The following is a 27,064-nucleotide window of genomic DNA, read 5'->3' on the forward strand; positions in this document are numbered from 1 at the left end:
GAAGAAGATGGACCGCTGACAAGAGAAGCCCTGTGGCTGTTCTGAGGCAATAAAGTGCTTGGTTTGGTTTATTGGTCAGCCTTTGAACGTACCGAGGTGTAGTTGTGTTGTGTTTAGGGAAACATCAAGATGATTCTCACTGTGAAACCGCTTCAAGGAAAAGAGTGCAGTGTACAGGTAAGCGCCGCCAAGCTAGTTGTTAGCCGGTTAGCTTAGTTCGCTAGTCGTTGGAGGCCAGCTAACTAACGTTAGCCGATCAGCCGATAAGGATGGCTTTGTCACAAGTTGAGCTAGCTTTTTGTGAGGAACCTCATATTTTATACCTGAGCCTAAACAATTAAGATTGTCGAACGCGATACTTTGTAACTCAAGTGGTGCTGTGTTAACGTCACATCTTTTCAGTTACTCTTTATACCCTTGAGCAAGGCAGGAGACTTTCTCCTACTCTCCTCCAACCCTTTTACAGTACCGTTAATGTGTGGAAGTGATCTGTTTAAGTTGCATTTTGAGGTACTTGAAGGAAGAGGAAGTCAGCTCATTGTGTTGTCTTTAGATTAATGCATCAAAGTGAGAGTATCTGGGGAAAAGCTCTTATATTAGGCAAGCAGTATGATGATTACCCCGCTCTTGTACTCTCATCAGCTTGTATATGTTCCCTAGGCTAGGTCATATATGTCTAGAAATACCCACAGGTGTTCAAAGAAGCATATGGACCTTATCAGCATAGTATGTGAGGATAGGGTCCTTTGGCATGTGCTTCATTGTAGTGAGGGACAGTGAGTTATGCAGTGTTACACTTCACCATGTGAGCTTTAGAGTGTTACAATGAGCCATCAAGGTCTTTTCTCTCCTTTTACTCTTCTTACTTGAGGTAAATCTTTCTGCTTGTATCCAGGAGACTAACATTCCTGACTTGCGCCTTAAGAACATTGATGTGGCCTTTGAAACTCTCTCTCTCTCAGCACATCTCTGTGCATGTGTCACATCTCGATAAGTGTGAATCTCGGGGAAGAACACCCCGTGCAGATGTGAGAATGTAGCAGGTTGGGTTTTTAATAGAATCAGCACGCTCACAAGTGTGGAGTTTTTGTATCTCCTTGAATAAAAAAAAAAAAAAAACGTAATATTGATTCCCAGTACAGCGGGAGATCAAAATGACAGATCATGTAAACTATTTGACATGTGCTGGGAGAGTATTTCTGAAACTGCACCAATTGTTGTATTTAACAGTAGTGATGAGACAACTGCCTCTGGCTGACACCTCTTATACTGTGTAAGTGATCAAGACCATGTGATGGGCTATGAATAAACTCTTTCAGCAAGCTCTGTTCTCTGAAGGAAAGTACCACACACACCACAATTTTCCTTTTTTAAACACACAAGCAAATGCTCTTTTAAGCATCACACAGCTGTTTTTTTTGTTTTTTTACTCCTCATCTCATCATTTACCTCCTTACTTTAACCTATACGGTTTTCTGTTTTCAGTTTCGACACATTAACACCCATTGACTTCAGTACAGTTCAGAAGTGCACCTACAACACGCACAAGAGTCTTCAGCTTGTGCCAGTTTAGTTGTAGTTTTTCCATTATTGAAAATACCCTCTGTTGGTATTGCACAAAACTCACCAACACCAATATATTGCTTTCACTGCTTTCATTATTTTACTGCATTTTGAATGTTGTTGAGCTAAACAGACATCTTGAATGCTTGCTAAATGGGTTTTGATCATGTAGCGTGAATGCATTTCATGTTGCTGATTTTCCAGGTGACTGAAGATGAAAAGGTTTCCACAGTGAAGGAACTCGTGTCAGAACGTCTCAACATACCAGCAAACCAGCAGCGGTTGCTCTACAAAGGGAAAGCGCTTGCAGGTGGATTTGCCAACAGAACAGTTGAAATTGTGTTGAAATGTCATCGTTTGAGCCGTTAATTGATTTAATACATTATTCAAGTGTTATATTTAGACTGATGCATGTTATATTTCTACTCTCAGATGAACACAGACTGAGTGATTACTCCATTGGGCCAGAGGCCAAGCTGAATCTAGTAGTCCGTCCAGCGGGGGAGCGGACCGGAGCTGCAGGGACGGCTGGCAGCAGCACCAGCTCACAAGGAGGAGTGTGGCAGACGCTGTCCGCTGTCCTCGCTAAACACTTCAGTCCTGCAGATGCAGCCAAAGTCCATGAGCAGCTCATCAAGGTATTTGAATGCAGCACGCTGGCTGCCAGGCATTGTAATGAGAGATCGAAGAAATCTACTTTGTGCTCATCCTATTTGATATCTGAATATCTACAGTTTCGGAATTGCTTAAATTAAACTCTTGATATGTTGCTACTAAAGGAGGCTGGTGACTCAGAAACTATTATTATGATTAAACAAACTACTTCTTAAGGAAAATGTTCAAAACATGGGGAGGGTCATTCTTTCTATCCTCTATGGACCAGCCTTCCTTGGTTGCCTCATTAAAAATAGAGCAATACATTTCAGTTATCTCCCAGTACATATAGTAACAATAAAACAGATTTAATAGAATGTCCTTTTAACCTGCTGCATGCCCACACTTTTCAAATCAATAATGGATAATTGCTCACTCTTCCTCAAGGATTACGAACGTTCACTTCGACAACTCAGCCTTGACGACATTGAGCGCCTAGCTGGAAGACTGCTTCACCCAGACAGCGAAGGCATGGACACCTCATACATGGACTGAGAACCTGCCGGGGGGATGTTGCTTCTTGTGATTGTCGTCGGAGAGGTGCTCGGTGCTTGGAGATGCATACAGTGTTTAGAGAGTAAGGCATGGAAAATGCAGTATAAATTTTCTTGCAGAGAGCCCCAGGTGTGTGCCTAATCAGTGGCTGAGTGTACATGGATAAAACTGACTTTTGATTATCTCAGCAATAGGGCTTTCTTATCCAGGACCAAAGCGCTTGGATGAGAAAACTTGGCCTCTTTGGTTTGGTCCGGTCATTGATGTTAAAGCGATGACACGAGACTTGATCAGACAACATTCGAATACAAAGGAATCCATTTTGGCTGTTGGTTTCACATGATCTCTGGCTGCTAAAACTCCCAGGGGATACTAACTTCTACTGGAGGATATTTATTAGTAATGTCTGTGTTGGATGATGACTGAGTGTTTTCTGTTAACCATCTGTGAGAAGGTAATGCCTGTTTTATCTGATAACTAACTTGTGATCATTGTATGATTTGTAAATACTGTGTTTATATACAAGCATTAAAACAAACCAAAAAAAAAGAATTACTTGTTTCCTACATCATTGTTGTGTACTATTCAAAAGTGATGTTTGTGATGTGAAGAAGTTTGATTGAGAATGGTTGTATCCTCTACAATTTTATGTTTGCTTTTAAAGGGAAGTGCATTGTAAAAAGTACAACAGTGTAGACTGATGGAAAATGAGATTAGATGCAGGGTGTGGAGGGACTTTGCAGGGCGGGACTAAATTGAGCCATCGTTTTACGTTTCAACCAATCAGCAGAAGGGAATGGCCATGATTCATATTTTATGGCCAATCACATTGATAGAGAAGGTTGCAAGTACCGCCTTCGTTTCAATGATACCACCAACAACTGGCGGTAATGGTTCTTTGCTGCTGAAACTGGATACAATTTTGGGGAAATGGGATATATTTGTAACTAGTTTTTTTTTCCTGCAAAGTATGAAGGATAGACTCGTTGGATAAGGAGGGAAATTCAGTGTCCACGGGTAAGCTCGGAAGGGAGCTTCGGTTGGCCAGTCAGCTAAGCTAGCATTAGCAAATAGCTAGCACATCTCCATTCACTCCCTACTTCTACAGTTAGCTTTAGCTAGCTAACATTAGCTAATGTTATTACCGAGCTTCTTGGCCTGTGGTGTAACGTTAAGCACATCATTAGCTACCGTGTAGACGCTAGGTAAGTGCTATATTTGATAACTAACCGATTTTTAACATGTGGTCCTACTTTTGGTTTTATGATTTAGTGGGATGCAATACACTGGCTTGGTTCGACCCCTGTCTGGCCCTGGGCGTTACTCCCTCTCATCAGGACCACTGAGTTAACCCCATTGGCAAAGCAGTGCTATCCTCGCAGGGAAAGAGCTACAGTTTATACAGACAGGCTACAGTCAGACGGATTCAACAGATATTGCTTTCTCAGCGTAGTGTTTAGAATATAGCCAACTTGCTTTTTCCCAGGGGCATTTGTACATACTGTTTTCTTGTTCTTTACTCGGAGAGACTATAAAGTTACTTTACTGTGCATACAGTTCAAACTACTCTATCTCTTTTATATTCTTTTCATTTTTATTCTCTCTTGCCACCTTATGAAGTGTGCCCAGCTTTAGACGAAGGATGGAGACTCTAATCCCCATCATCAACCGGCTGCAGGAGGTCTTCCTGACAGTGGGTGCAGACGTCATACAGCTCCCCCAGATAGTGGTGGTTGGATCCCAGGTTGGTGAGACAGGAAATACACAGAGGAATTATTACCTAAAACGTTTATTATAAACCTAACCATCACCTTAACCCATACCTAAACTTCAGGAGCCACAATTGCAAGGTCTCCAATGACAAAACAAAAGAAAATGGTGATCCTTGATTTTCAAAGTCGTAGCAGCTTTTGAAAATCATGTTTTATATACTGTCAATATATGCTGCAAAACGTGTCTGTTATCCACATGAAAAATAGCACTGATATGATCCGCTTTGCAGATGGATGTATTAGTCCTGCCAAAACATTGTCCTGATTTGCTCTTATTATCTGCCCTAATAGAGCAGTGGAAAGAGCTCAGTGCTGGAGAGCCTGGTTGGACGGGATTTCTTGCCTCGGGGATCAGGAATAGTTACAAGACGACCCCTGGTGTTGCAGCTTATTAATGTGGCCTCTATGCAGGAGAGAAAGCAGATGGAGAATGGTACTTAAATATTTATCGCTATTTATTGCTATTATGAGAGATGTTGTTTTAAATGTTGTAAACATTTCTCAAGCTTTGATACAAATTGTGATTAAGATATGCAGTATATACACAAACCAAACTAGGACTGTAGGTCCTAGTAGGTCAGTTATTTCTGTCCAGCTCGAGCCTGCTTGCAGTAGTTAATGTGTGAACAGTGAGCATCACTCTTGAGCATTTGTGCATGGCAAATTCACTCACTGTTTAAACTGCCAGCTAGTCTTCATAGAGCCCTTGTCTCTCTTTTCTAACATGCAGTCTTTCTTCCTCTTCATTGCATTTTTCAGGAAATGGGGTAAAACAAAACGCCCAAAACAGCTACCCAGGTCTCTGTATAGTTAATGTGCATGGACTTGTCTTTGTCTAGTCATCTCTTGTTAAAGTCCCTTTGTCAGAGCTCACAAATGGTCATTTTGGTCTTCACTACTGTCTAGCATGATCCAAGTCCATTCTTAATTTGTACAGAAAAATGTTCTTTTCAGTTCAGAGTATTTCTCCCCCAACCCCTATTTTTCTGCTATTTTATAGTTTGAAGGCATCTTTGTGAAATGATTTTCATTCACTCCTCTGTTTGTTCAGGTATCAAGGCTGAAGAATGGGGTACATTCCTTCACTGCAAGAACCAGGTACTTTTTTTTTTTTTTTACTTTTATCTGAGGAATTCAAGTGATGTGCCTTACTGTCTGTGTCCTGTATTATGTGATGCTCTTGGTTGATCAGCCTCTCACCTTTTTTGAAAGACCTTTACAGATTTTGTCGAAATTCGTAAGGAAATTGAAGCAGAGACTGAACGCAGTTCAGGCGACAACAAGGTGAGGAGAAAGAGCATTGATGTAGACTAGATGATGCCAGAAGTTGAGTTCTTTTTTCCTCTGAATTCATGATTTATATTTGTTCCATCTCTTTTAATGCCCTGCAGGGAATCACTCCTGAACCCATCTATTTGAAGATTTTCTCCCCTAAAGTCCTAAATCTTACACTTGTTGATTTACCTGGAATCACCAAGGTAAGCTCAGCCACCCGGCAAGGTTGTTGATTGTTTCATATTTAAAAACAACTACACTGTTTAAAATTAGATAGCAACAGTTTAACTTGATTAGTATTGATTAGATGTCTGTAATCATCGCAGGTTCGTAGCAGTGCTGCATTGCTGCTGTGCTTACAGCGGTTGCGCTTTGTTGTTGCCCCAGGTTCCCGTTGGGGACCAGCCAGAAGACATAGAAGCTCAAGTGCAAGAGATGATCCTGTCCTTCATCTCCAATCCAAACTCCCTCATCCTTGCAGTGTCCCCTGCCAACTCTGACTTGGCCACCTCTGATGCTCTCAAATTGGCTCGCGAGGTTGATCCAGATGGTAGGCCATTTTGTACACTGACTCTTCTTCCCTTCTCATTTAATTTAATTTTGTTTCCTCTTTATCACTGCTAATCGCATAACATGTTGTAAATAGAAATGCATTAGAAATAATTTGATTATATGCATGAAGGCTATGATATACAGGCACCTAATTTTAGGCAATTTAGCCGGCCAGTCTTGCTTGTCACCTGCATGCTGACGGTTAACAAAATTGCTGACAAAATGAATGTCCCTGTCATGGTACACTGTGAAGAATGATTGATAATTAAAGAGCATTTGCCTGACAATACATGTCTGGCAAGTTGGCAATAAAAATGCCTGTGGTGGCAAGTAGTTTTCCTATAGATTCCTGTCTCTGAACCCACATGTACCTTGACCCTGTCCCACCAGAGACTTGTTTCCTGTATCTCTACCATTACGTCCCCCTTTAAGTTTTCCTTCTGTCTGTCTCAATAAAGGAAGAAATACTAAGTGGAGTGGACTGCTTTCTCTCCTTTAAAAAAAATAAATTGTTTTGATTGTCACATGCTGTGTCTATGTCTCTCTCAGGTCGCCGAACACTGCTGGTGGTCAGTAAGCTGGACCTGATGGATGCAGGGACCGATGCTCTGGAGGTCCTTCTGGGTCGAGTCATCCCAGTCAGGCTTGGGATTATCGGGGTGGTTAACAGGTTTGTAACAATCGTAAACCGTAACGTAAATTTTTGCCCTGCAGTGTTTTTAACTTCACAATACAGTGTACAAAGTGGCGTTTTTGATATCCTGATTACACTGATCTCACGATTACACTGGTTGTGCTACTGGGTGGTCTTGCATTACTCTCTCTCTCTCTCCCACTACGGGTGATCTTACTAGGAGCCAACATGACATCAACACCCAGAAGAGCCTGGAGAACTCGATGCAGGACGAGCAGGCCTTCCTGCAGCGCCATTACCCCTCGCTGGCTTCCCGCTGCGGCTCACGCTATCTGGCCAAAACTCTCAGCAGGCTGCTCATGCACCACATCCGGGACTGCCTGCCAGACCTGAAGACCCGTGTGACCGTGCTGAGTGCCCAGTACCAGGCTCGGCTCAACAGCTACGGCCAGCCAGTAGAGGACCACAGCGCCACCCTGCTGCAGATTGTCACCAAGTTTGCCAGCGATTACTGCAACACCATAGAGGGAACGGCCAGGCACATCCAGACCTCAGAGCTGTGAGTCTGACCCCTCTACAGTGATGGAGGCTTCACTGAGCTGCAAATGCTTTTATTATGATAACAGACCTTGTTTCATGTTTTAATCAACTGCCTCTCATATTCCAGCATTTCCTGAGATTTTCACTATGTCTAACTTATTTATCGCGGCAGAACTCGCAGCATTTTACCTACGTTGGTGTATATGTCATGAGGGTAATGTCCTTTGGGTAATGTAATTGTAAATTGAATTGTTAATGTATCGGCATCTCCTCGCTCGGCACCTTCATTTCCACAGCTCTCATACCGCTAGGCTATTAATTCATGTAAATATGTGGAGAGCAAATATTGACCTTTTTTGGTTGGCTGCATTTAATTTTGGTGTTATTAACATTGCTGACACACTGCATTTCACTGAGAAATGGTGTCGGTGTCACAATTAAATTCGACTCTTCCACAGCTGTGGTGGGGCTCGGATCTGTTACATATTCCATGAGACCTTTGGCCGCACTCTGCAGTCCATCGACCCCCTGGGTGGATTGACTGAGCTCGACATCCTCACTGCCATCCGCAACGCCACAGTAAGCGTCTCTTCTGTCTGTAATTTGTTTCGTATAGATTCTAGTCTAGTTCTCTCCTTTTTGAAAGAGAACAGCAGGTGAAGAATAGAGCTGGTGTGTGTGTGTGCGTGTTTTGCCCTGCAGGGTCCGCGGCCAGCCCTCTTTGTGCCCGAGGTGTCTTTTGAGTTGCTGGTGAAGCGGCAGATCAAGCGGCTGGAGGAGCCCAGTCTGCGCTGTGTAGAGCTCGTCCACGAGGAGCTGCAGAGGATCATCCAGCACTGCTCCTCCTATAGCACGCAGGTTGGATAGACGATGTTGAAGCATATTACACATCATTGATTTCATAGGATTGGATTCATTAACAATGCACCGTGTTAAGAAATGTATGTGTTTTTGTTTGCAAGGAGCTTCTGCGTTTCCCTAAACTGCACGATTCCATTGTGGAGGTAGTGACTGGATTACTGAGGAAGCGCTTGCCGATTACTAATGAAATGGTAATGTACAGCTTAGCAGAGATGATCTTAAATTCTCATTATCTACCAAGGTCCAAGTGCTGTTAATGGTCTGATGTGCTTTTTTTGCATCTATACGCTGCTCCTTTTTTCAGGTCCACAATTTGGTAGCAATAGAGCTTGCTTACATCAACACAAAGCATCCAGACTTCACGGATGCAGCGCAGGTCTCGGCATCTGTCAACAGTCAACAGGTAGCTATTTCTCCCTTACAACAGATTTATCATACAGTACTGTGCAAAAGTCTCAGCCACAAGGAAAAAAAAAATTCTGTAAAGCAAAGATGCTTTCAAAAATAATGAAATTAATGTAAAAACATTTACTATAAAGATCTACTGACACACTAATGCAGAAAACAAATAAATAAACATCTAAGACAAAATGTATATAAAGAATTTAGGGTGCCTAAGACTTTTGCACAGTACTGTATATGCTGACAGGCTAAACAGGGGACGTCTAACCATTACGCTCCACACCCCAGTGTTGCAGTCCCTTTCAAAGAGCTCAGTAGAATTCCAGGTTCAACCAAAATTGCGTTGACCCTCTGACTTCCTCGGTCTCCTCCCTGTCAGGCGGAGGCTCTTGATGGAGGGAAGCGCTGGAAGAACGACAAGGCTGCAGAGGAGAAGGGCCCAGCAGTCTTTGGCAGCCCCAGCAAAGGCCAGGCCATTAACCTTCTTGACACAGTGAGTAGTGGGATTAACAGTGGAACGGAGCACTTAGTAGTGAATCCATTGCAGGCTACTGACATTTTACTTCTGCCCTCTTTGCCAGGCAGTGCCCGTATCCCGCAAGCTGAGTACGAGGGAGCAGAGGGATTGCGAGGTCATCCAGCGTCTCATCAAGTGCTACTTCCTTATTGTCCGCAAAATCATCCAAGACAGGTCAGATGGAACAAGTCCAGGGCACCTGGGGGTATTTTCTCCCCGCGTTTTGTTTTTTTGTGTGTTGAGCGCAGTTGATGTTATTGATGCTGATTTTCTAACTTTGTCTCGGGGCTGTGTCTGCAGTGTGCCCAAGACAGTGATGCACTTCCTCGTGAACTTTGTGAAGGAGCGTCTGCAGAGCGAGCTGGTGGGTCAGCTTTACAAACAGCCACTGCTGCAGGAGCTGCTCATTGAGTCACAGGACACGGCACAGCAGCGGACGGAGGTCGCCCAGATGCTTGAGGTAAAAATGGCTGATGCTTTTGTTCGCTGAATGGCTCCTGAGCATCAAGAAAAGCAAGTTCTTTCTCTTTTTATTTCCCATCTCACAGCCAGTACTTTCCTTTCCTCTCTTATTTCTTTCTTCCTTTCTCAGGCACTTCAAAAAGCCAATAACATCATCTCTGAGATCCGGGAGACACATCTGTGGTAGCCAGAGGAAATGAACCTTTCCCTTCGCATAGGACGTTTTTGAGAGTATGAGGGTGTATGTGAGTTTACAGCTGAGAATGTGTGTATGGCAGTACCACTGTTCTCTCATGGACCAATGACCATAACACATCTAGATCCTATTTTTCCTGTCAGCTGGTGCCCTGACCAGGACACTGAGGCCCTTGTGTCTCACTGTGAATACTGTATAGTGATGGAGACCAACAACACACTCAGGCAGGGCACATTTTATTGTTGGCTGAAATGTGAAAGAGACCGGCGTGAACAAAATCTATCTGCATTTTTTTTTTTTTTTTACAAAATGTTTGTTGGGTCTTAAGATTGTTGCTGTAAATGTAACTTATAATGTGGAGTATTTAAATTGTTCTGGAGGGTGTTTTGTGAATGAATCGACTATCATGACACAAACTGTGCTCGTACGGCTCCATTTTCCATTGATTGGGCTTCTTCAGAGCCCATATAGCAGGTGCTAAAACTATTTTAGGGTAAATGTTTTAGTTAGCATTACATTTTAATCTCCTATGTTGGAACAACTCTCTGCCTGACTAGAGATTGTGATGAAAATTCAACTCAATCAATACTGACTGCGGTATAACACTGAAGAATGATCGTGGAAATTTGCAGGCAACACAGGGGGAGCGTGGATTGTCTTTCCTGCTCCACATTGCTAATCAACATCAGGTTTATTTTCAGGTTTCACGTTTACATATCTTTCCATTTGTACACTGTTGCACTGTCTACAGATTTCTGTGTAGCCATAAACGAGGTAACCAAACACCCACAACACAGAGTTCCCTCTGAAACTTCTAGCAGACTCCTACATGGAGTTGGACAGCTGAGTATTTAGTACACAACGTTGAAACAAATATGACATATAGGTCAATAACTTTGTCAGGAGATGTCAGCCTTTGCACAAAAGGTTAGTTCAGCATTCTCAGGCACTGGCCGCAGAGTTATAAGTATGACGTGTGGATCCGGCTGGTGAGACTATACTGCTCTGTAGCTGTCGCTTATTTCCTCGAACCAATTACTCACTGCTTTCCACTTGCGACCTTCCCCCACTACATCTGCACTATATCTGAGGCAGAGGCAGAAGCTCGTTCCCCAGCATCGACCCTCTCCAACCGCGGAGACACGACTGCCCCAGGACTGAGAGAGAAACAGTACCCGGCTGAACCCCTGCATGCACTGTGTTGCATTTCCTAATATGCTGTCGTTGATTTTGATCCCCAATTCCCCATATGAATTATCATCTTGTTACATCTTCAGTAAGCTAAAGCCATTTGCTTGCGCGCCTGTAGTCATTGAATTGTGTAATATTAATGTGTGACAAATTATTTACCTTTGTTCCATCTATTCATTACTTAAGATGTTAAAGCCGATACCTTCCCCGAGTGCTGTAGCTATAGTATGTGAATTTCTCACAGCACAAATTATTGGAGAACAAATAGCTCTCCAAAGGATGAGGTTTGGACAGAAAGACATGCCTTAATGGGACCATCCACCAGTAACTCTGACTTCTATATGACCAGGGAGCGAGCACAACGTACAGTCTGTCTTTCTGAAGGCTCTGTGTGTGTATGCATGTGTGTGTACAGTATGCATGAGTGGACGTATGGATGAATGGCTGCTAGTTGTGTATATTTTGTATTATTTAAATGTAATTATGTTATTCACGTCTTTGTCAACTGCCTGGAAGTTCTTGCCTGCCAATATTTGTGATACATGTTTACTGAATGAAGTCTGTTGGGATTGGAGGGACTCATTAAACCCTAACAAAGGACACTGTCTTTGGCCTTGTGGGTGTTATTGACAAGATACAGTAACTACAACAGTTGATCAATTATGATAAGATCTGTTTGATCATTCACCTTGTCCCATAGAGCCATAGCAGTGGATGTGATTAAACTCACTCTGTTTCCCTTTATTGATCCCAAGGGACTGAAAAAGTCTGTTAGTCAGATGAGTCTGTCGCAGACACCCCAACAGGATGAAGACAAAGTGTCCTGCAGGGTGCCAAGACGAATTGACTCGCAGTGACACGAGCACCACAGTCTCCAAAACCCCATTTTCTTTGTTTGACTCGATCACTGCACCAAGTAGTGTGGAGAGAGCTAGAGAGAATGTAAACACCAGACTTGTTTTAAGCGCTCCCATTCAGGTGATGGATTATTATTTTTTCATGTGAATGTGCTGAGGGAATCCTGCATAAACTTGAATAAAGATTGAGATCCATGTGATGGATGAGTAGGATGTGAAGCAGTATGTAAGTGGAGGGCAATAACAGTAGAAGGGTAGTCATTAATGTTAGATGAGTGTGAGTGAGGAGTCTACTCATCTGAACATGCTTTGTATGAGCAAAACTGGAGATGCGCTCCAAGTGAAACCATTACTGCCACAAAATAGACATGACAAGAAGTCATAACCATGATATATTTACAAACCCCACTAAATCATTTAATTTCTCTGCTTGACTCAGATTTCACAAAAATCAAAATCCACAGTGACAACCCAGTGAGTGGCAGATTGAATGGCTTCATTTGATTTGGTATGAGAGCACAGTGCTTGAAAATGAAAAAGAAGCATAACCTAATAAACTCCTATTTCAGGTGATTATTTTGAATTGCCTGCACTTTGTCTCCTACTGTAGCCAGTTATTCTGATCACCCTCTTATAACAATCCCCCCTCCCAACTGAGACTAGACTAGAACATACCAACTGATAGGAGGGGAGGGGGGGGCACAGCTGCAGTCTCACGACATACTGCTTCATGTTGGTCACATATAATGAGCTGAATGAAGGCAGAACCAATGCAGCCCACACTTTGAGTCATTTCTAAAATCGCTGTTGGCTCTCTGTCCCTCCAGCGGTGGTGTCCGGAGGGCTTTGGGCTCTGCCTCCCTCCCCATCAGCCTTCATCTGGTGAGCCAGTCAGGAGAGCAGGCTGAACAAAGCCATGGGAGAGAGGAGCTTCTGGGGGAGTGAAAGAACTGACTCTCACTGACTCTGTCGCCTGGACAACCGGGTAAGAGAGGAGGGAGGGAGCGAGGGAGAAGGACCAGAGAGCATAAAAGGAGAGGAAAACAACACATTATTAACTGCTGAGATTAGAGGATTCCTCTACAGTGGGGGGGAAAGGGAGATTTCTTTGTGTGTCATTTTCTTTATGAGGGTTCCCTTGGTGTCTCACCCTTGATGAGTTATTAAATATGACAATAAAGCCGTAAATGAATTTCATTCACACCAGGATCATGGGAGAGATGAAATTGCAGAGTACAAGTTCACCTCATCAGGAGTGGACCCACTAGGCCTGAACGCTCCACCTGTAATTCTCGTCTCATCAGCCTCAGGTAAGACTCTTCTCACTGTTGTATGAAGATGCTCGAGTAGCATGCTCATTAAATTCATTTAATACATTTATTATTGGATGATTTATTGATGAATGGATTAATCATTAAAAGCAATTAACCATGCAATTATCCCCAAATTGAAAAAGAAAGTCAAGCGGCGGTTTAACAAATCAATAAAAGCTCATAGTATTTGCTTGCAGGCAGCTTGGAGTGCAAGCATTGTGCCTCAGAGTAACTCTTAAGCAGATAAGTTTTAGGAATTAGGATTTTAATGTGTGTGTGTGTCTGTTTTTGGATTTCATTTTATGCCACTAGGAAGAAACTACCTTCAATGTGGTGTGAGGCTTATTTATTCCATTTTGTCACGTAGAGTAAGAGAAATTGCTCGGTACATCCTCGGGATCCTTCGCACACGGTGTAAAGAGCTTTGTGCTTTCTTCACTGTGGGCATGCGTGCCTCAACAATAACAAAATAAACACTGTCATTAGGCGCAAATGGATCATGAGAGTTTAACTTGAACCATGAACCTCCGATTCCAGTCACTGTGCGTAAAGAATGGAGGCTCCGTCCCCTATGGACTTACTGCTGAGTGCTCATGCATAAGCAATATATTCATGGAGCACTGGGGCTGAAATTAATGCCCCTTTAAACGAGGTGGTACGCTGTGTGAGTTTACACCAGGCTGAATGTGTGGGGCAGGAGACAGCATGTGATATCCATATTGGATGAGATGGAGGGGAGATAAACAGAGGGAGGGGGGGGCTATTTTTAGCTTTTTGTCAGTAATGAAGGTTACAAATCTCCCACCTTTTGTAGACACACGTACAAACACAGAGAGAGGCAGCGAGAGAGACGGGGAAAATAAGACGGGAGAGAGATGGAGAGCGAGAGGAGGGATGAGAGAGAGACGTTGAGAGAGATGTTGATAGGTGAAGGGTTCAGGCTCACGGCATGCTGGGAATGCTTAGAGCGCCCATCTCACCTACACAGGGGACTGACACTCGGCGTAGCACACAACACAACACAGGGGCTCAGGGCTGTAGTGGAGGGTAAACCACCTACACTCAGCTTACCCACCTTTTTATTTGTGGAATACATATAAGCTCCGGGAACATAGGGTCCTTTCAAAAGCAAATAAAACATGAATCGGCACTATATTGAAAACCGGAGCTCATGGTTCAGCCTCCTTTTTTATTTACAACTCACTGAACACAACAGACGAGGCAACCCAAACAGTTCAGTGCAACACAGCACTGTCCATCAAACACAACTGCTGTGTTTCTAACAAGCTGGCAGGTCCATCACGCCCTTCTTGGCTGCACCGGTTAAAAAAACACCTGGGCACAAAGTGTCTTAAGCGAGGGCAGGCAAGGTTATCCAATGCACAGCTGCAAAGGAAATTTTCTCTTTCGAGCAATTAATATTTCATTGAAAATGTGGAAACCTCAACCCCGTCAAATAAATGTTGCTTTGATGATTCCTTTCAGGCTGCTCAGTACATTTGCTCTCTGTATGGCGGTCCAGTTTGAGTCTAAAGCTAGATCACAGTCAGAGGAACACTGGCTCACTTTTAAGAACGACAAAGTCATGCCGCCTGAACCATGTGGGAGACGCCTTTTATGCCCATAAATACAGCAAGACTCTGCCAAATTACACTCTATTTTTAATCCGCACCTGCTCTCTGTTTTAAATTGACTCTCTACCCGTAATCATTGGGGAGAAATGGCAATGTTGAACAATTTTGGCAGCTTGTAAACACATTAGTCATACCAAGCTCTGCACTGCATGCATTTCTTTGCAGTTGTGCGCCGCTCATAATTAATGTACATTATGTGCGATGTTCTTGGCTGTGAGGAGGCCTCAGATTCATCAACAAGAGACAAAAGGATTATGTCCCTGAGGCCTGTCAGAGAGAGATTACTTCGAGATGCATCGCAGAAGTGATCTTTCAAAGGCTCCACCGTACCTCAGTGCCGTCTGTGGCAAGGTACTCGGTAGGCAACACATCATTAACGTGAAATACACAGCGCTGCCTTAATGGCACTGAGTCTGCATATCAGTCTTTGATGAGCGTCTCCAAGTGTCAGGCATTCTTGATGTCTCCTCACTGCCGATCAGCTTATTCTGATGTTGAAAGTGACACAGTATGGGAGTTATGGAGATATGCAGATAGTCCTCTCATTTAGATTTTCCCATGAATATTAAACAGCACAAAGCATCATGTCTGTCACAGATGTTGCGACGGTGGTCATTTGTTTGATGGGTGACTGCTGAGGTGTGTGAGTCTTCAGTCTTTCCTCAGACTTTTTCTCTCCTCCCTTCTACTCCTTTACCTCCACACTTTCTCTTTATATCTCTATGCTACTCTGCATCCCTCTCCCCCCCTTCTCTTCACGAATACCTCCTAATGGAAAAGGTTGGGGAGTGAGAGATTAAATGTAATAGGATTACAGTGATCTAATTACCAAACACTGGAAACTGTATTCCATTCCAGTTATTGTAAAAATACAGCAATTACTACATTGCAGATATTTTTGAAAAATCGGTCATGACTTGTTTGTTGCCTCAGAAACATATTATTCAAAGGGAACAAGGCACTCATATTGTGTGATTATAGAAACTAACATGATGTTGCACATGTTAAAATAATTGTGCATAATGGTTGTAGATGATAATAACACTACATTCAAATTACACTCAGTAATTTGGAACAAATAGTTATTTTAATTTGTAAGTAACTGAAGGTAATCAGATGATTTTATTGAGATTGCATATTCCATTCACTATAACTGTGTTATATAGTTTTATGGTGGTAATCAGTAATCTGCACCAGTTCACATTTTGAAAGTAACCTTCCCAATGCTGCTAATGAATTTGTCCTCTGAAGGAGCAGGAGGTTCACGTTCACACTGTGTGGGCAGATGTTGGTCCACTGCTCTCCTATTAAAAGACGTATTGGTGTCCTTGTCTGTCCTGTGGAATGGCATGGCAACGAATAAATGGAGTGTCATGCAGATTAAAATGTGGCTCAATATAGGCCTATTTCTGCAGGATATAAGGCGCCATGGAGCTCTTGGCTTTCCACTTGATGGGTTTGCTTATCACTGTAATAATAGGGAAAATCCATCCTAAGACAGAACATGTCCTTTGGTCTTGGGCTTTTCAGTCTAGATTTGAGAACATAAAAAAACTGTCACTTAAAGTGAGAAATTAAAGCGCTAAGACTCTCTTAATGATGTGACCAAGAGACAAATCCATGAGCTGCTTCATTAACAGTGAATTGGAGACGGACTTTGTGGACACAGTGACCGCAGCCGAGCTGGTTTTATGCAGACATGGGCACATTACAATGAAATAAAGTTTATTCAGATGTAAAAGCACAAACAAAAATTCTATTAATTAACAAAGCCTCCTCTTCATTTTGTCTCTTAAGACCCTTGGTACTCTGTGTTCTAGCTTTGAGGGACTTTTTCCACAAATATTGATTAAACAGTATAATTTGTAAATTCTGTTTTATAATATTATTTTCTCTCCACCCATAGAGCTGAGCACAGCCCTCTTCTGCACATATTCAACATTCACCGCCTTACCTGGCTGACCTTAGCTCTGTTCTAAAGAGAATAGATGACTTGCCGCAGTTAGCAAGCTTACTGCCACTTGAATGCAAACTGTCTGCAGTATTCTGTGTGCAGAGGAGCGAAAAAAGGGTGGCAACTATTGCTTGACACTATTAGTCAAAGGCTGCCTATCATAAGAGATAAAACCTCTGTTATTCCACTATGTCCTTCTAATGTCCCACTCATCTTTGCTCTTGTCAGTAATTAGACAAGTGAGATGATTTAATTTGCTGCAGATCAGACAAAGCTAAGTTGACTGCTCATGTGTTGAAAGCCACCAGCAGGCACTCTTTGGGCGGTAATGGTTTACACACGCTGACAGAGGGGAGAATTAAATCACAGCTTTTATCCTGTCTTACCCCCCAAGCCTTTGTGATCAGCATCTTAAAACAGGACTCAGCCAGCCATTCTCTGTTATAAGCCCTTGAGAAAAGGTCCACCCTCCTCAATTTTCCCCTTGACTCCTTTGAGCCGAGAGTGGAAGACCTTTTGTCGGCGGCTGTTTGAGGACATACTTAATAGTCATGCCCTTGCTTGCTGACTGCCACTTTGGAAGTTACCTGGCCCTTCATTCTGGCAGATGTGTCAGCTGCAGCTAGTTCGTGCATCTATTTTGTGCCGGTGTTCCCCTGCCCAAGGAGAGCAAGGGTATCGCTTTCAGTGAGTGATGATCAAGTGCATGTCTCTGTGACAGGTGCCGCTATGGACTTGGAGGATGAGCCGCTGCTGTTTCAGACGAGCTGGGGAGGGGAGGATGAGGAAGAGGACCAGGAGGAGGAGGATGCGGTAACACACACAGCACGAGGAAGCTGTTTCTCTGGGGACGTCGGAGTGTGTGGGGTGTGGCGGGCAGTGGGGTGTGTATACACGCAGCCCTGGGCCAGTGGAGTGGTTTTAGGGATAGGTGTCCTGCTACCATGCGCCCTGTCCGCCTACATGTTCCTCTACTGCCCTCCGCTGGACATAGACCTCTCCTACAGTGCCTTTGAGGTTCACAGTCACTTCTCTGCAGAGCGGTTTGATGCCCTCACCATCGCCATAAAGACCCAGCTAGGGTCCTGGGACAGACGTCGGCGTGACTTGGATGACAGCGAGTCCACAACCCTGCGGGATCTTCTGCTGGAGAGGCTGGGAGATGAAGTATTCAAAAGGACAGATAATGAGGGTATGAATTCTACCTCTCCTCGAAACAGCCCTTTACAAAGAGCAGATGATCAGAAGAGAGGAGTTGCAGTGGGCAGAGATAAAAGGACAGTGCCGGATTTGATTCAGGAGGAAATGGGAAGGCCCGAGAACTCAAGAGATCACAGAGAAAAGAGGGAAGAGGAGAGATCAGGGGATGGAAATGGCACTTTGTCGCTCATTAGGAGGCGCAGGTTTGCTCCGAGTTACTCCTACTTGCAGAGCCAGGCTCTGTGGAGGATTGAGCTGGTGTTCGTTGCTCAGGGGGAGGGCGATCGCAACATCTTCACTCCGGAGCGTCTGCAAACCATCCACCACGTAGAGCGTCTGCTCATGCAGCACCCACAGTTCCATCAGTTCTGCTGGAAGCCTCTGGAGGTGTTGAGGGATCTACCACTGGGGCCGTCCTACTGCTCCCCTCCCAGCTCTGTCCTGTCTTACCTCTTCCCCAGTGAGCGAGGAGGGAAAATCTACTATGACGGCATGGGCCCTGACCTGGCCGACATTCACGGTGAGTCCGCAAGTTTTGTGTTGTCCTTTTCCCCGACAGGAGTCTCCAGTAAGACTTCTGCCTGATTTTGGCTGATTTTCCTTGTTTGCGTTCCCAGGTTCTCTGAGTCTGGCCATCACCCACCCACAGTTCTACTGGTACGTGGATGAGAGTCTGTCCCCTGAGCGTCTCTCCTCCTCTCTCTTGCGCAGCGAGATCCACTTCGGCGCTCCTCTCCCATCCTACTACTCCCTCCAGGACCGAGCTGAGGAGCAGAGAAACCGCTTCAAAAACTTTGTGGTCCAGTATGCCAACATCCTGGCCAAGCAGTCTACCAGGTTTGTTCATTTGTTGTCATATTCTTTAACTTGATACGCATTGTTGCATACAATTGGAATTTAATATTCCCGTTTGTCCACTTCCCTCGCTCCAGCCAGGTGAAGGTGCTGTATGGGGGAACAGAGCTGTTTGATGATGAGGTGAGACATACCTTCCACAATGACATGATGCTGGCTGTCATCAGTGGATCCTGCATCACGGTGCTGGTCTATGTCCTCACCTCCTTTTCTGGTACAGTATGACCCTTCCCCTATGTGCAATTTCCCTTGTATTAGTTCAAAATGCACATATTTCAATTTCTGAACTACCAGTGTCAATCTGTTGGATACTATTTGGTAGCTTATGTGTATGTTGATATACTCCCTGTTTGTGTTTTTGTGTCTGCAGTGTTTCTGACTTTCTTTGGGCTGGCTAGCATTGGACTGAGCTGCTTGATGGCTCTTTTCTTATACCATGTTGTCTTTGGCGTGAGGTACCTGGGCATTCTCAATGGAGTGGCCGCCTTTGTTATTATTGGTATCGGTAAGGGAACATTATACACGGTCTTTGTCTTAACCCTAACCCTAACCCTTTACATAATGTTTACCATAATATGCAGGGCGACAACTCTGTCATTCTCTCACCTATGCCCAGGTGTGGATGATGTATTTGTCTTCATCAGCACCTTCAGACAGGCGTCTCATCTGCTTCACCCTGAGCAGCGTATGATCTACACCATTAAAACAGCTGGCCGAGCTACTTTCCTCACCTCCTTCACCACTGCAGCTGCTTATGCCGCTAACACCTTCTCTCAGGTAATCACAGCGGAGAAATGCAACAGTTAATAGGATTTGGAGATGAAGTATAAATTACACTCCTGCTATGGATGAATAGAAACGCCTCTCTCAGCAGACAGCCATTTTCATGCGATAAGCACAAATTAAATGTTTCAAGGTCCTTTACTCTTTGCTTCTTTTACCTGACACTTAGATCCCAGCCGTGCATGACTTCGGCCTATTCATGGCCCTCATTGTCAGCTGCTGCTGGCTTTGGGTTTCCATCCTAATGCCGGCTGCCCTGTGCGTCTGGACTCGGTGTGTAGCGGCCCGCGGATATGCCTGGTTGAAGTGGTGAGGCATTATTTCCTTTCCTTTTGTGTCAGATGTTGTTCGTGCATACTGGGCGACACCACGGGCAAGATGTGATTCCTTCAGCTGTCTCTCTCCCTAACCTGCCTCCTCCCTCTGAAGGTGGAAGTCATTTGCCGGCCTGTCAGCGAGCCACAGTCCTTTGTCAGATGAGGATGATGATGTGGCACTTTTGTCAGTGGAGATGGAGCCAGGTGAGATCGTTATCTCCCCCGGTGTTGAATGGATGATGGGGGCAGAATGGGAAAGGGAAGGCGTGCAGGCTATAAAATGTTGCTGTCCAGGCACCGCTAAGCCCCTCTCTTTGTCTCGCCCAGGCTCCTGTGACACAGACGGCGATGCAGCCATTCTGTCCCTGTCTGTGGAGACACCTCTCTCCCCTCCAGGGCAGCAGCATGTGGGTGTGGTGAGCACCAATCTCCAGTGGGCCCTGAAGCACTTTGTGGCCGAGCCAGCTGTGGAGAGACGCAAAGCTGTTCTAGGTAAAGGTGGATTTTGACCCTTTTAAGCCCAATTATGCCCAAGCAAGTCCCACACAGATTTAGGGATTGAGGTGGAAATTCTACTATTTGTTTTTCTCAGACTCTCCCTGCCCCCTGATCTAAAAATATTTGATTATGATGGCAACTTGCCGCTTAAATAAATAGTCTCTATCCACCCTGAGGGGATTCAGTCTGTCAGAGGTAGAGCAAGCATGTCTCATGAAGTATTCATACACCCTTTTCAAGAGTGATTGTAATTGATCTGTCCTTACTCGCTCCTCATCTGCCCCTCAACCGCTCTATCTCCTCCATCAGACCCTCCTCTTTGCCATTGTTTATCACTGTCTCTCTCCTTCCCCAGGTGTCTACCTTCTGGTTCTGCTGTTATCTGCTGGATGCTGCTGTCTCCTGAGGCCAGCCACCCATGCCCCGCTGCTTTTCCGCCCGGACACCAACCTCCAGACGCTGCTGGCGCTGAGAAGCAACCTCAGCGGCCAAGGCATCTCCTGCCCCATGTGCTCCGGTGAGGCCATGTCAGGGACGGAAAGCCGCTCTCCAGTCAGCCTCAGCCCCAAAAACAAACTAATGTCTGAAATGCGTGCTGTGTCCTGCAGGTGTGTTCATGGAGAAGCCCCACTCTTTGTACAGTCCTGCTCACACCACCTCATCAGCATTTCGGTTTTCCACACATCAGCATACCCAGAGCGCGACGACCTCCACTCCTCCTCAGAGCCCAGCCAAACCCAATTCTGTCTCCAACACAACAGGTAAAATATTCCACAGATACATTTGCTAACATTTGAGGACATTACTTTGGAATATTGCACATACCGCTGTTTTTTAAAATTTATTTTAGGCCCTTTGCTGACGGTATACATCTCAAAGTTGGAACTAGGAGCCTCTACCACCCTTTACCGCTTCTCCCTTAATGCCAGCGCTCCCTCACCATGGAAACTGTTCGGCCCGGCAAATGAAGAGGTGTCATCGTTTCAGGTTAGGAAACAATCAGATAATCAACTTGCTCATGATATAATAAGATCATATCACTCCCAACTGTGATATCTCATGGCTCCTTACTGTGAAATGTGCCAGTAAAACAATCTAACCACTTTAAAACTAATCTCGTTTTGTCTGAATAGGCTTATAATCAACCCCGCAGCAATTACACCACCCGAATGACAGTGTGTGTTTCCCATGTGTACCGCCCACACCCCAGCTGGATGATCACCTCCGCCGCATGTGACCCCCACCATGGTTGGACGCCAGAGTTTTCCTTCTATGTGGCGTCGTCTCAGCAGCAGCGCAGCAGGTGAACGCATAAATGAGAAATCATGAAAGCGGAGCCCAAGTTAGTTACGACTGTCATGTTGTTTTAGTGGACAAGCTGTGATTGAAGTTCTGCCTTCACCTCTTAGGAGACTGTACTTCGCCCAGCACCGGCTGAGACCTCATCCCAGCCGGGTGTGCGCCAAGCCGCCTGGCTGCGGCTTCAGCTCCGGGCCTGACGGAGCCACACAGGGAAGCTTTTACACTCCTCTCCCCAGTGGTAAGCCAGGAAGAGTGTCACGGTGTCAGGAAGCATCATTAACATAAAGTTAGCGAACAGATGGCATGCTCAGTTTTGGCTTCAAGTATGTGCCGCTCTGCAAAAATGGCCATCTTCACAACTCGTTTATTCTCATATTCAGTCCTGAAAAAATGCGTATTTTTCTTGTGTGAAAAATAGGAGATAATTCCACTTGTTTCCAATGCAGTTTCACTTGTTTCAGGAATTTTCTGGAAACAAGCGTCAGCATCTTGAAACAAGGCAGAATAAGGCATCTCACTCCACTGGCACTGGGAAAATTTATTTCATTAGAAACACTGTCTGACCCCATTGGCAGATTTTTCCACTTGCCTTAAGAAAAATAAGATTTTAAGACTTCACTAATAGATTACTATCACTTGTTAAGATAGATGTTGTTTTGCACTGTGCAAAATTTTTCTTTGTGTATCCCTTTTCAAAGATCCCACGTCGGCTGCCAAAGCGAAACATCCGTCCAAAACCTTTGGCTTCAACCCATGCAGCGGCGGAGTGTGTGGCCAGCCGGCCGTGCGTCCTCTGGTCGACACTGGGGCGATGGTTTTCGTAGTGTTCGGAATCCTGGGGGTCAACCGAACCCAACGCACCGACAATCACGTTATTGGAGATATGGTGAGGGTCACCTGCCTGAATAATGCAGAAATAATGCAGATTTTCAAATGACATTCTCGTGGTATTAACACATGTAATTCTCTCCAAAGGGCAGCGTCATATTGGATCCAGACTTTGATATTTTCCAGGAGATGGGGCATCTTTGCAAAATCTGCAAAGTCATTAGTGCAAATACACAACTTGTGAAGCCAGGAGGAGCCCAGTGCCTGCCTTCAGGTAACACCCACACACATTTCATCATGTAAAAAACCCTTGGATCATCAGATGTGTGCCTAACTTTCTTCTAATCCCCTCAGGCAATAAGCTGTCTTCTATTCTGCCTCTGCTCCATCCTGAGTGCCACTCTCTCCCCGAGCCCAACCTCCTCCCGGGGCAGCTCTCTCACGGAGCGGTGGGAATGCACGGAGGCAAGGTTCGCTGGCTGTCCATGGCCTTTGAGTCTGTAAGCCACTTTATCCTTCAGCTTTTCATCTCCATGCATCACAGATCCGCACCTTTCAGCAGTCAGTGCCATTCGTAACGCTCCGTCTCTCCATTCCCAAGACCACGTACAAGGGGAAATCCTCCTTTCAGACGCACTCAGACTTCCTCCAGTGGGAGAACTTCATCCAGGAGCAACTTGCCGCTCTCCCTCAGACTTCTGCTCTGCAACGAGGCTTCCAGACCTGTGAGCACTGGAAGCAGATCTTCATGGAAATCATAGGCAAGTGAAATGCGGCAAGGATGTCAAAATGATGTTTTTTTGATGTGCTGCATATAAAGAAAATGAGAATGTATTCCTCTTTGGTGTGCATATAGGTGTGGAGAGCGCCCTATGGAGTCTGCTGCTGTCTCTTGCCATCTGTGTGGCAGCTGTGTCTGTGTTTACCGCTCATCCACTTCTGCTGCTGCCAATACTCCTAACCATTCTAGGTAGGAGACCAGTGATTAAGCCGCACGCTCGGGTTAGCAAGCGAGCAGTCTAGAATCGTATATGTACTTATTTAGGTTACGTGCAGGGAATTTCTGAAGTCAAATGAGTAGGTGAAAAGCTATTGAAGATGTGCTCCAGGGCTGGGCTGGGATCATGTGAGGTTAACTGTGAGCTGTCGGGCCTCGGCAGGAGTGATCTGTCTGGTGGTGGCCGTCATGTACTGGCTGGGCTGGGAGATGGGAGCGGTGGAGGCGATCTCCCTGTCCATCCTGGTGGGATCTTCAGTGGATTACTGTCTGCACCTGGTGGAGGGATACCTGCTGGCTGGGGAGACCCTGGCCTCTACGCCGGGTCACAGCTTGGTATGGGAATGCAAGTTTGTTTGCTGGTAACTCGTTAAGCAATAACCGCGAGCAATTTGAAAAACCTCCTCAGCGCCTTTGCTGTTTACATAAGCCCGTCCTGACAACTCAGTTTCTGTATTTAATAGAGAAAGAATTGCCCCGGAGGCCCGTGAATAAAGAGGAGAGGCTCGTTCCATTAATCTGTCTGTGTTTCGTCCTCAGGAGCCTCCAGCCAAGAGGCAGAGGCGGACCCTGGAGGCAGTCAACCATGTGGGCGTTGCCATAGTGTCCAGCGCCGTCACCACGGTGATCTCCACGGTGCCGCTCTTCTTCTGCGTCATTGTGCCTTTCGCCAAGTTCGGCCAGATAGTGGCCATCAACACGGCCGTCTCCATTTTGTTCACCCTGACTGTGACCGTGGCCATGTTGGCGTGCGCGGCCCCCGCCGGCTTCACCAGGCCCCCCGGCGCCGTGCTGAGGGCCAGCCTGGCGGTGGCGGCCGCAGCGGCCCTGGGCGCCGCCCTGTACTGGGTGGGAGGACAGCTGGGTGCATTAGCCTGGCGCACGACCAGCATGTAAGACACAGCTGTCAATCAAACACCGATGTCAGGCCATGTATTACCTCGGTAAGCAAAACTAAAAGGCACCAACTGCAAGCGCTGCATTTTCTGCCATGTTCGGGTGGAATATGGGATCTTGTACTTTACAGCACAGAGATGTCACACAGTCTATTCTATAATTACAAACTGTTCTTAGGTTGTAATGCCATATCTATCACATAATACATTTTTTAACTAGTATTGATCAGTGGAGTCTAAGTATTGAAAAAATCCTCACCCTTTGGGTATCTCTTCTAAAATATAGTGTAAATGACTGTGTGATTCATAGTAGAGAATTGCCTTTTTGAGTTGAGATGATGAGTCAGTTGAGGTACAGCATTTTTTTTGTCAGATATCGCCTTCAGCCTGGAGGCGGAGATGACATGCATTGAGTAATTATTGAGAAATACTGGCTGAGTCACAGTTTTCGTCAGTGTACGTTATTGGGTTTTTAAGAGTTACTGACTGTTCTGTGACCTGCTGTTTGTGAACATTGGCGGAAACTCCAGCAGATTACTGCACTCTGACGTTCATAAAGATTAGTGTTGCTGGTTGACATATGATTCATTCATGACCATATGATAGGTCACAGTGTTCATTTCCTCTGGTGTTTTCTTCATTTTACATTGGATGTGATATTTCAGCCACATCTGTGAGATAGATTGTGGCTGGAGTAAAACCTGTAGAGCTCAAAGTTCTACCTTGTACATTTTTGTTAAATGTAGTGTGTAAATGTCTAGATATGCTGCTCTCTCACATTTTGAACTGTACCTCCTATGCTGCCAGCACACACTTGTGTATGCCAATACTTTCCCGCGAGGTCTCTTCAAAGACATCGTCCTCTCTTCTGACCCCCTTTATATCTACTTGAAACCAAGACCTCTTGAAACCGCTTAAAGGTCTCCCTTCTTGCCATCAGCGCCAATTGAAAGATACCACCACTTGTCAGCTTCTCAGGTGCAGCCCTCTACTTGCCCTACACAGCACTCGATGGCACTTACTGTAACCCACTCAGCTCCCTCCGCTGCTCTCAGGCGATGCGGTGGAGCACCACTCCACACCCATTGACACCGGCTCTGGTCCGCCCTGCAAATAAGGTGAAGGCCATTTGTCAAACCGCATAACACAATAATGGTCAGGGGAGAGGGACTGACTCCATTTCCGTTAAGAGCAGTGCATTTTTGTTGTGTGTATTACTTGTGAATGTCAAATAAAGCGGCCGCAGAAAGCCTCGGGTCTTGTCTTGTGAACGCTCAGCACTGTTTTCTTCTGCATTGTTACGTAACTCGACAGTGGGATTGGATGAAGACACTGTCACTGTTTGCTTACAGCCACATAATTATTGGGAGTGCTAGACAGCGACACATCTCGGGTTGGTTGTAGTCAATTATTCATATGAAAGGGCTCAGAAATTAACAATGGATCGCAGTGCATCAATTACTAGGCAAAGGGAGCTGTTCTACATACAGTGGCCTTCCTGCTCATCTTGTCAGTGACATTAGTGAGAGAAGTACTGTACACAAATACTTTGTATAAGTTAAAGCTGTTCTGAAGAGAGCTCTATTCATACTAAGTAGCCGTATTAAAGCATTTGATATTTATTGTGCTTCAGCATAAAAGGTAAAAATATATGTTGTCAATTGTCTACGCATTTCCATTGTCAGTGGACTAATTTCTATGGTCTTAAATGTTTTACATTTGTTCTAATTGCTTCCACTTAAAGATGACTGACTCAAAAATGCATTGTTTTCATGAACATGTTTTGTATAGAAAACACTTTCTTAAAGACTAGCAACTGCAGGTGTTATAGGCTATATATATGGAGTAAAAAGGGGAAAATTAGTTTGAAATGTAATGGGATAAATGTAAAAAGTTTACTAAATTGGAGCTACTTAAATACAATCGTTAACACACTCAGTTCCCTTCAACCTCTGGATGATGTTTTGTACAGGAATGTCTCTATCTGCGTTAATTACATCTAATTATGGTCATTATTGTGCACAGGAAATGAGATGGATAGGTTTCACTCATAAACTGTGTGGTAAATCTGATTAATCCACACATAAAATTACGCTGAATCATCTAAATAATAGCTTATATGAGCATAAATAAATGCACAACAGTGGGGTCTGAAAATCCATCATGTAATGAATATACATAAATTTATATAAATAGGTAATGCACCGGCACGTTTTATGAATCTTGATTGTTCATTCATGAATGTTATTAATTATGTCATGAACCTTTTCCAAATGCGCTGTCCTTAGAAAGAGTCACTCGGATTCTAGCCCACTCCATCTGCATGTATTTGGCTGCATGTCTTTGTTGAGTTAAACAGAGCTAGGGCCCAATTCAGCTTAGCATCAGTCTGGGGAGTTCAGTGTAATAACACCGCTCTGCTCTGTGTGTTTTATGAAAAAGTATAACAGAAGAGTAATGGAATAATTATTGAGGGAGAGCGAGGTTACAAGTGGGTAGGTGAATGTTGTAAGAAA

At 44.7% G+C, this 27,064-nt stretch overlaps 3 protein-coding genes across 3 annotated transcripts; all 3 read left to right on the forward strand.

The window, feature by feature from the left end:
- On the forward strand, window positions 1-3,248 carry ubl4a (ubiquitin like 4A). Its single transcript, XM_071924224.2, has 4 exons — window positions 1-177; window positions 1,768-1,873; window positions 1,996-2,201; window positions 2,605-3,248. Exons 1-4 carry the CDS (start codon window positions 130-132, stop codon window positions 2,710-2,712), a joined length of 468 nt encoding a protein of 155 aa, XP_071780325.1. The 5' UTR covers window positions 1-129; the 3' UTR covers window positions 2,713-3,248.
- Window positions 3,249-3,605: 357 nt separating this feature from the next.
- Window positions 3,606-11,714, forward strand: LOC139930413 (dynamin-1-like protein). The gene is made up of 17 exons (XM_071923585.2): window positions 3,606-3,729; window positions 4,333-4,456; window positions 4,776-4,917; window positions 5,536-5,582; window positions 5,697-5,768; window positions 5,876-5,962; window positions 6,147-6,309; window positions 6,861-6,981; window positions 7,166-7,504; window positions 7,944-8,064; window positions 8,188-8,343; window positions 8,448-8,537; window positions 8,651-8,749; window positions 9,128-9,241; window positions 9,330-9,439; window positions 9,566-9,725; window positions 9,858-11,714. Exons 2-17 carry the CDS (start codon window positions 4,355-4,357, stop codon window positions 9,912-9,914), a joined length of 1,980 nt encoding a protein of 659 aa, XP_071779686.1. The 5' UTR covers window positions 3,606-3,729; window positions 4,333-4,354; the 3' UTR covers window positions 9,915-11,714.
- A 1,200-nt stretch (window positions 11,715-12,914) lies between these two features.
- On the forward strand, window positions 12,915-24,549 carry disp3 (dispatched RND transporter family member 3). The gene is given in 22 exon segments (XM_071924644.2): window positions 12,915-12,956; window positions 13,179-13,281; window positions 17,594-18,592; window positions 18,690-18,909; window positions 19,005-19,141; window positions 19,298-19,432; window positions 19,544-19,704; window positions 19,880-20,016; window positions 20,104-20,231; window positions 20,355-20,519; window positions 20,881-21,042; window positions 21,134-21,286; window positions 21,376-21,512; window positions 21,659-21,828; window positions 21,935-22,065; window positions 22,526-22,713; window positions 22,803-22,929; window positions 23,010-23,155; window positions 23,257-23,416; window positions 23,512-23,625; window positions 23,816-23,988; window positions 24,193-24,549. Coding segments are annotated over 20 exon segments (4,092 nt in total). The 5' UTR covers window positions 12,915-12,956; window positions 13,179-13,281; window positions 17,594-17,601.
- Window positions 24,550-27,064: the final 2,515 nt, after the last annotated feature.

This window comes from Centroberyx gerrardi, chromosome 8, assembly GCF_048128805.1.
Source record: "Centroberyx gerrardi isolate f3 chromosome 8, fCenGer3.hap1.cur.20231027, whole genome shotgun sequence".
NCBI lineage: Eukaryota > Metazoa > Chordata > Actinopteri > Beryciformes > Berycidae > Centroberyx > Centroberyx gerrardi.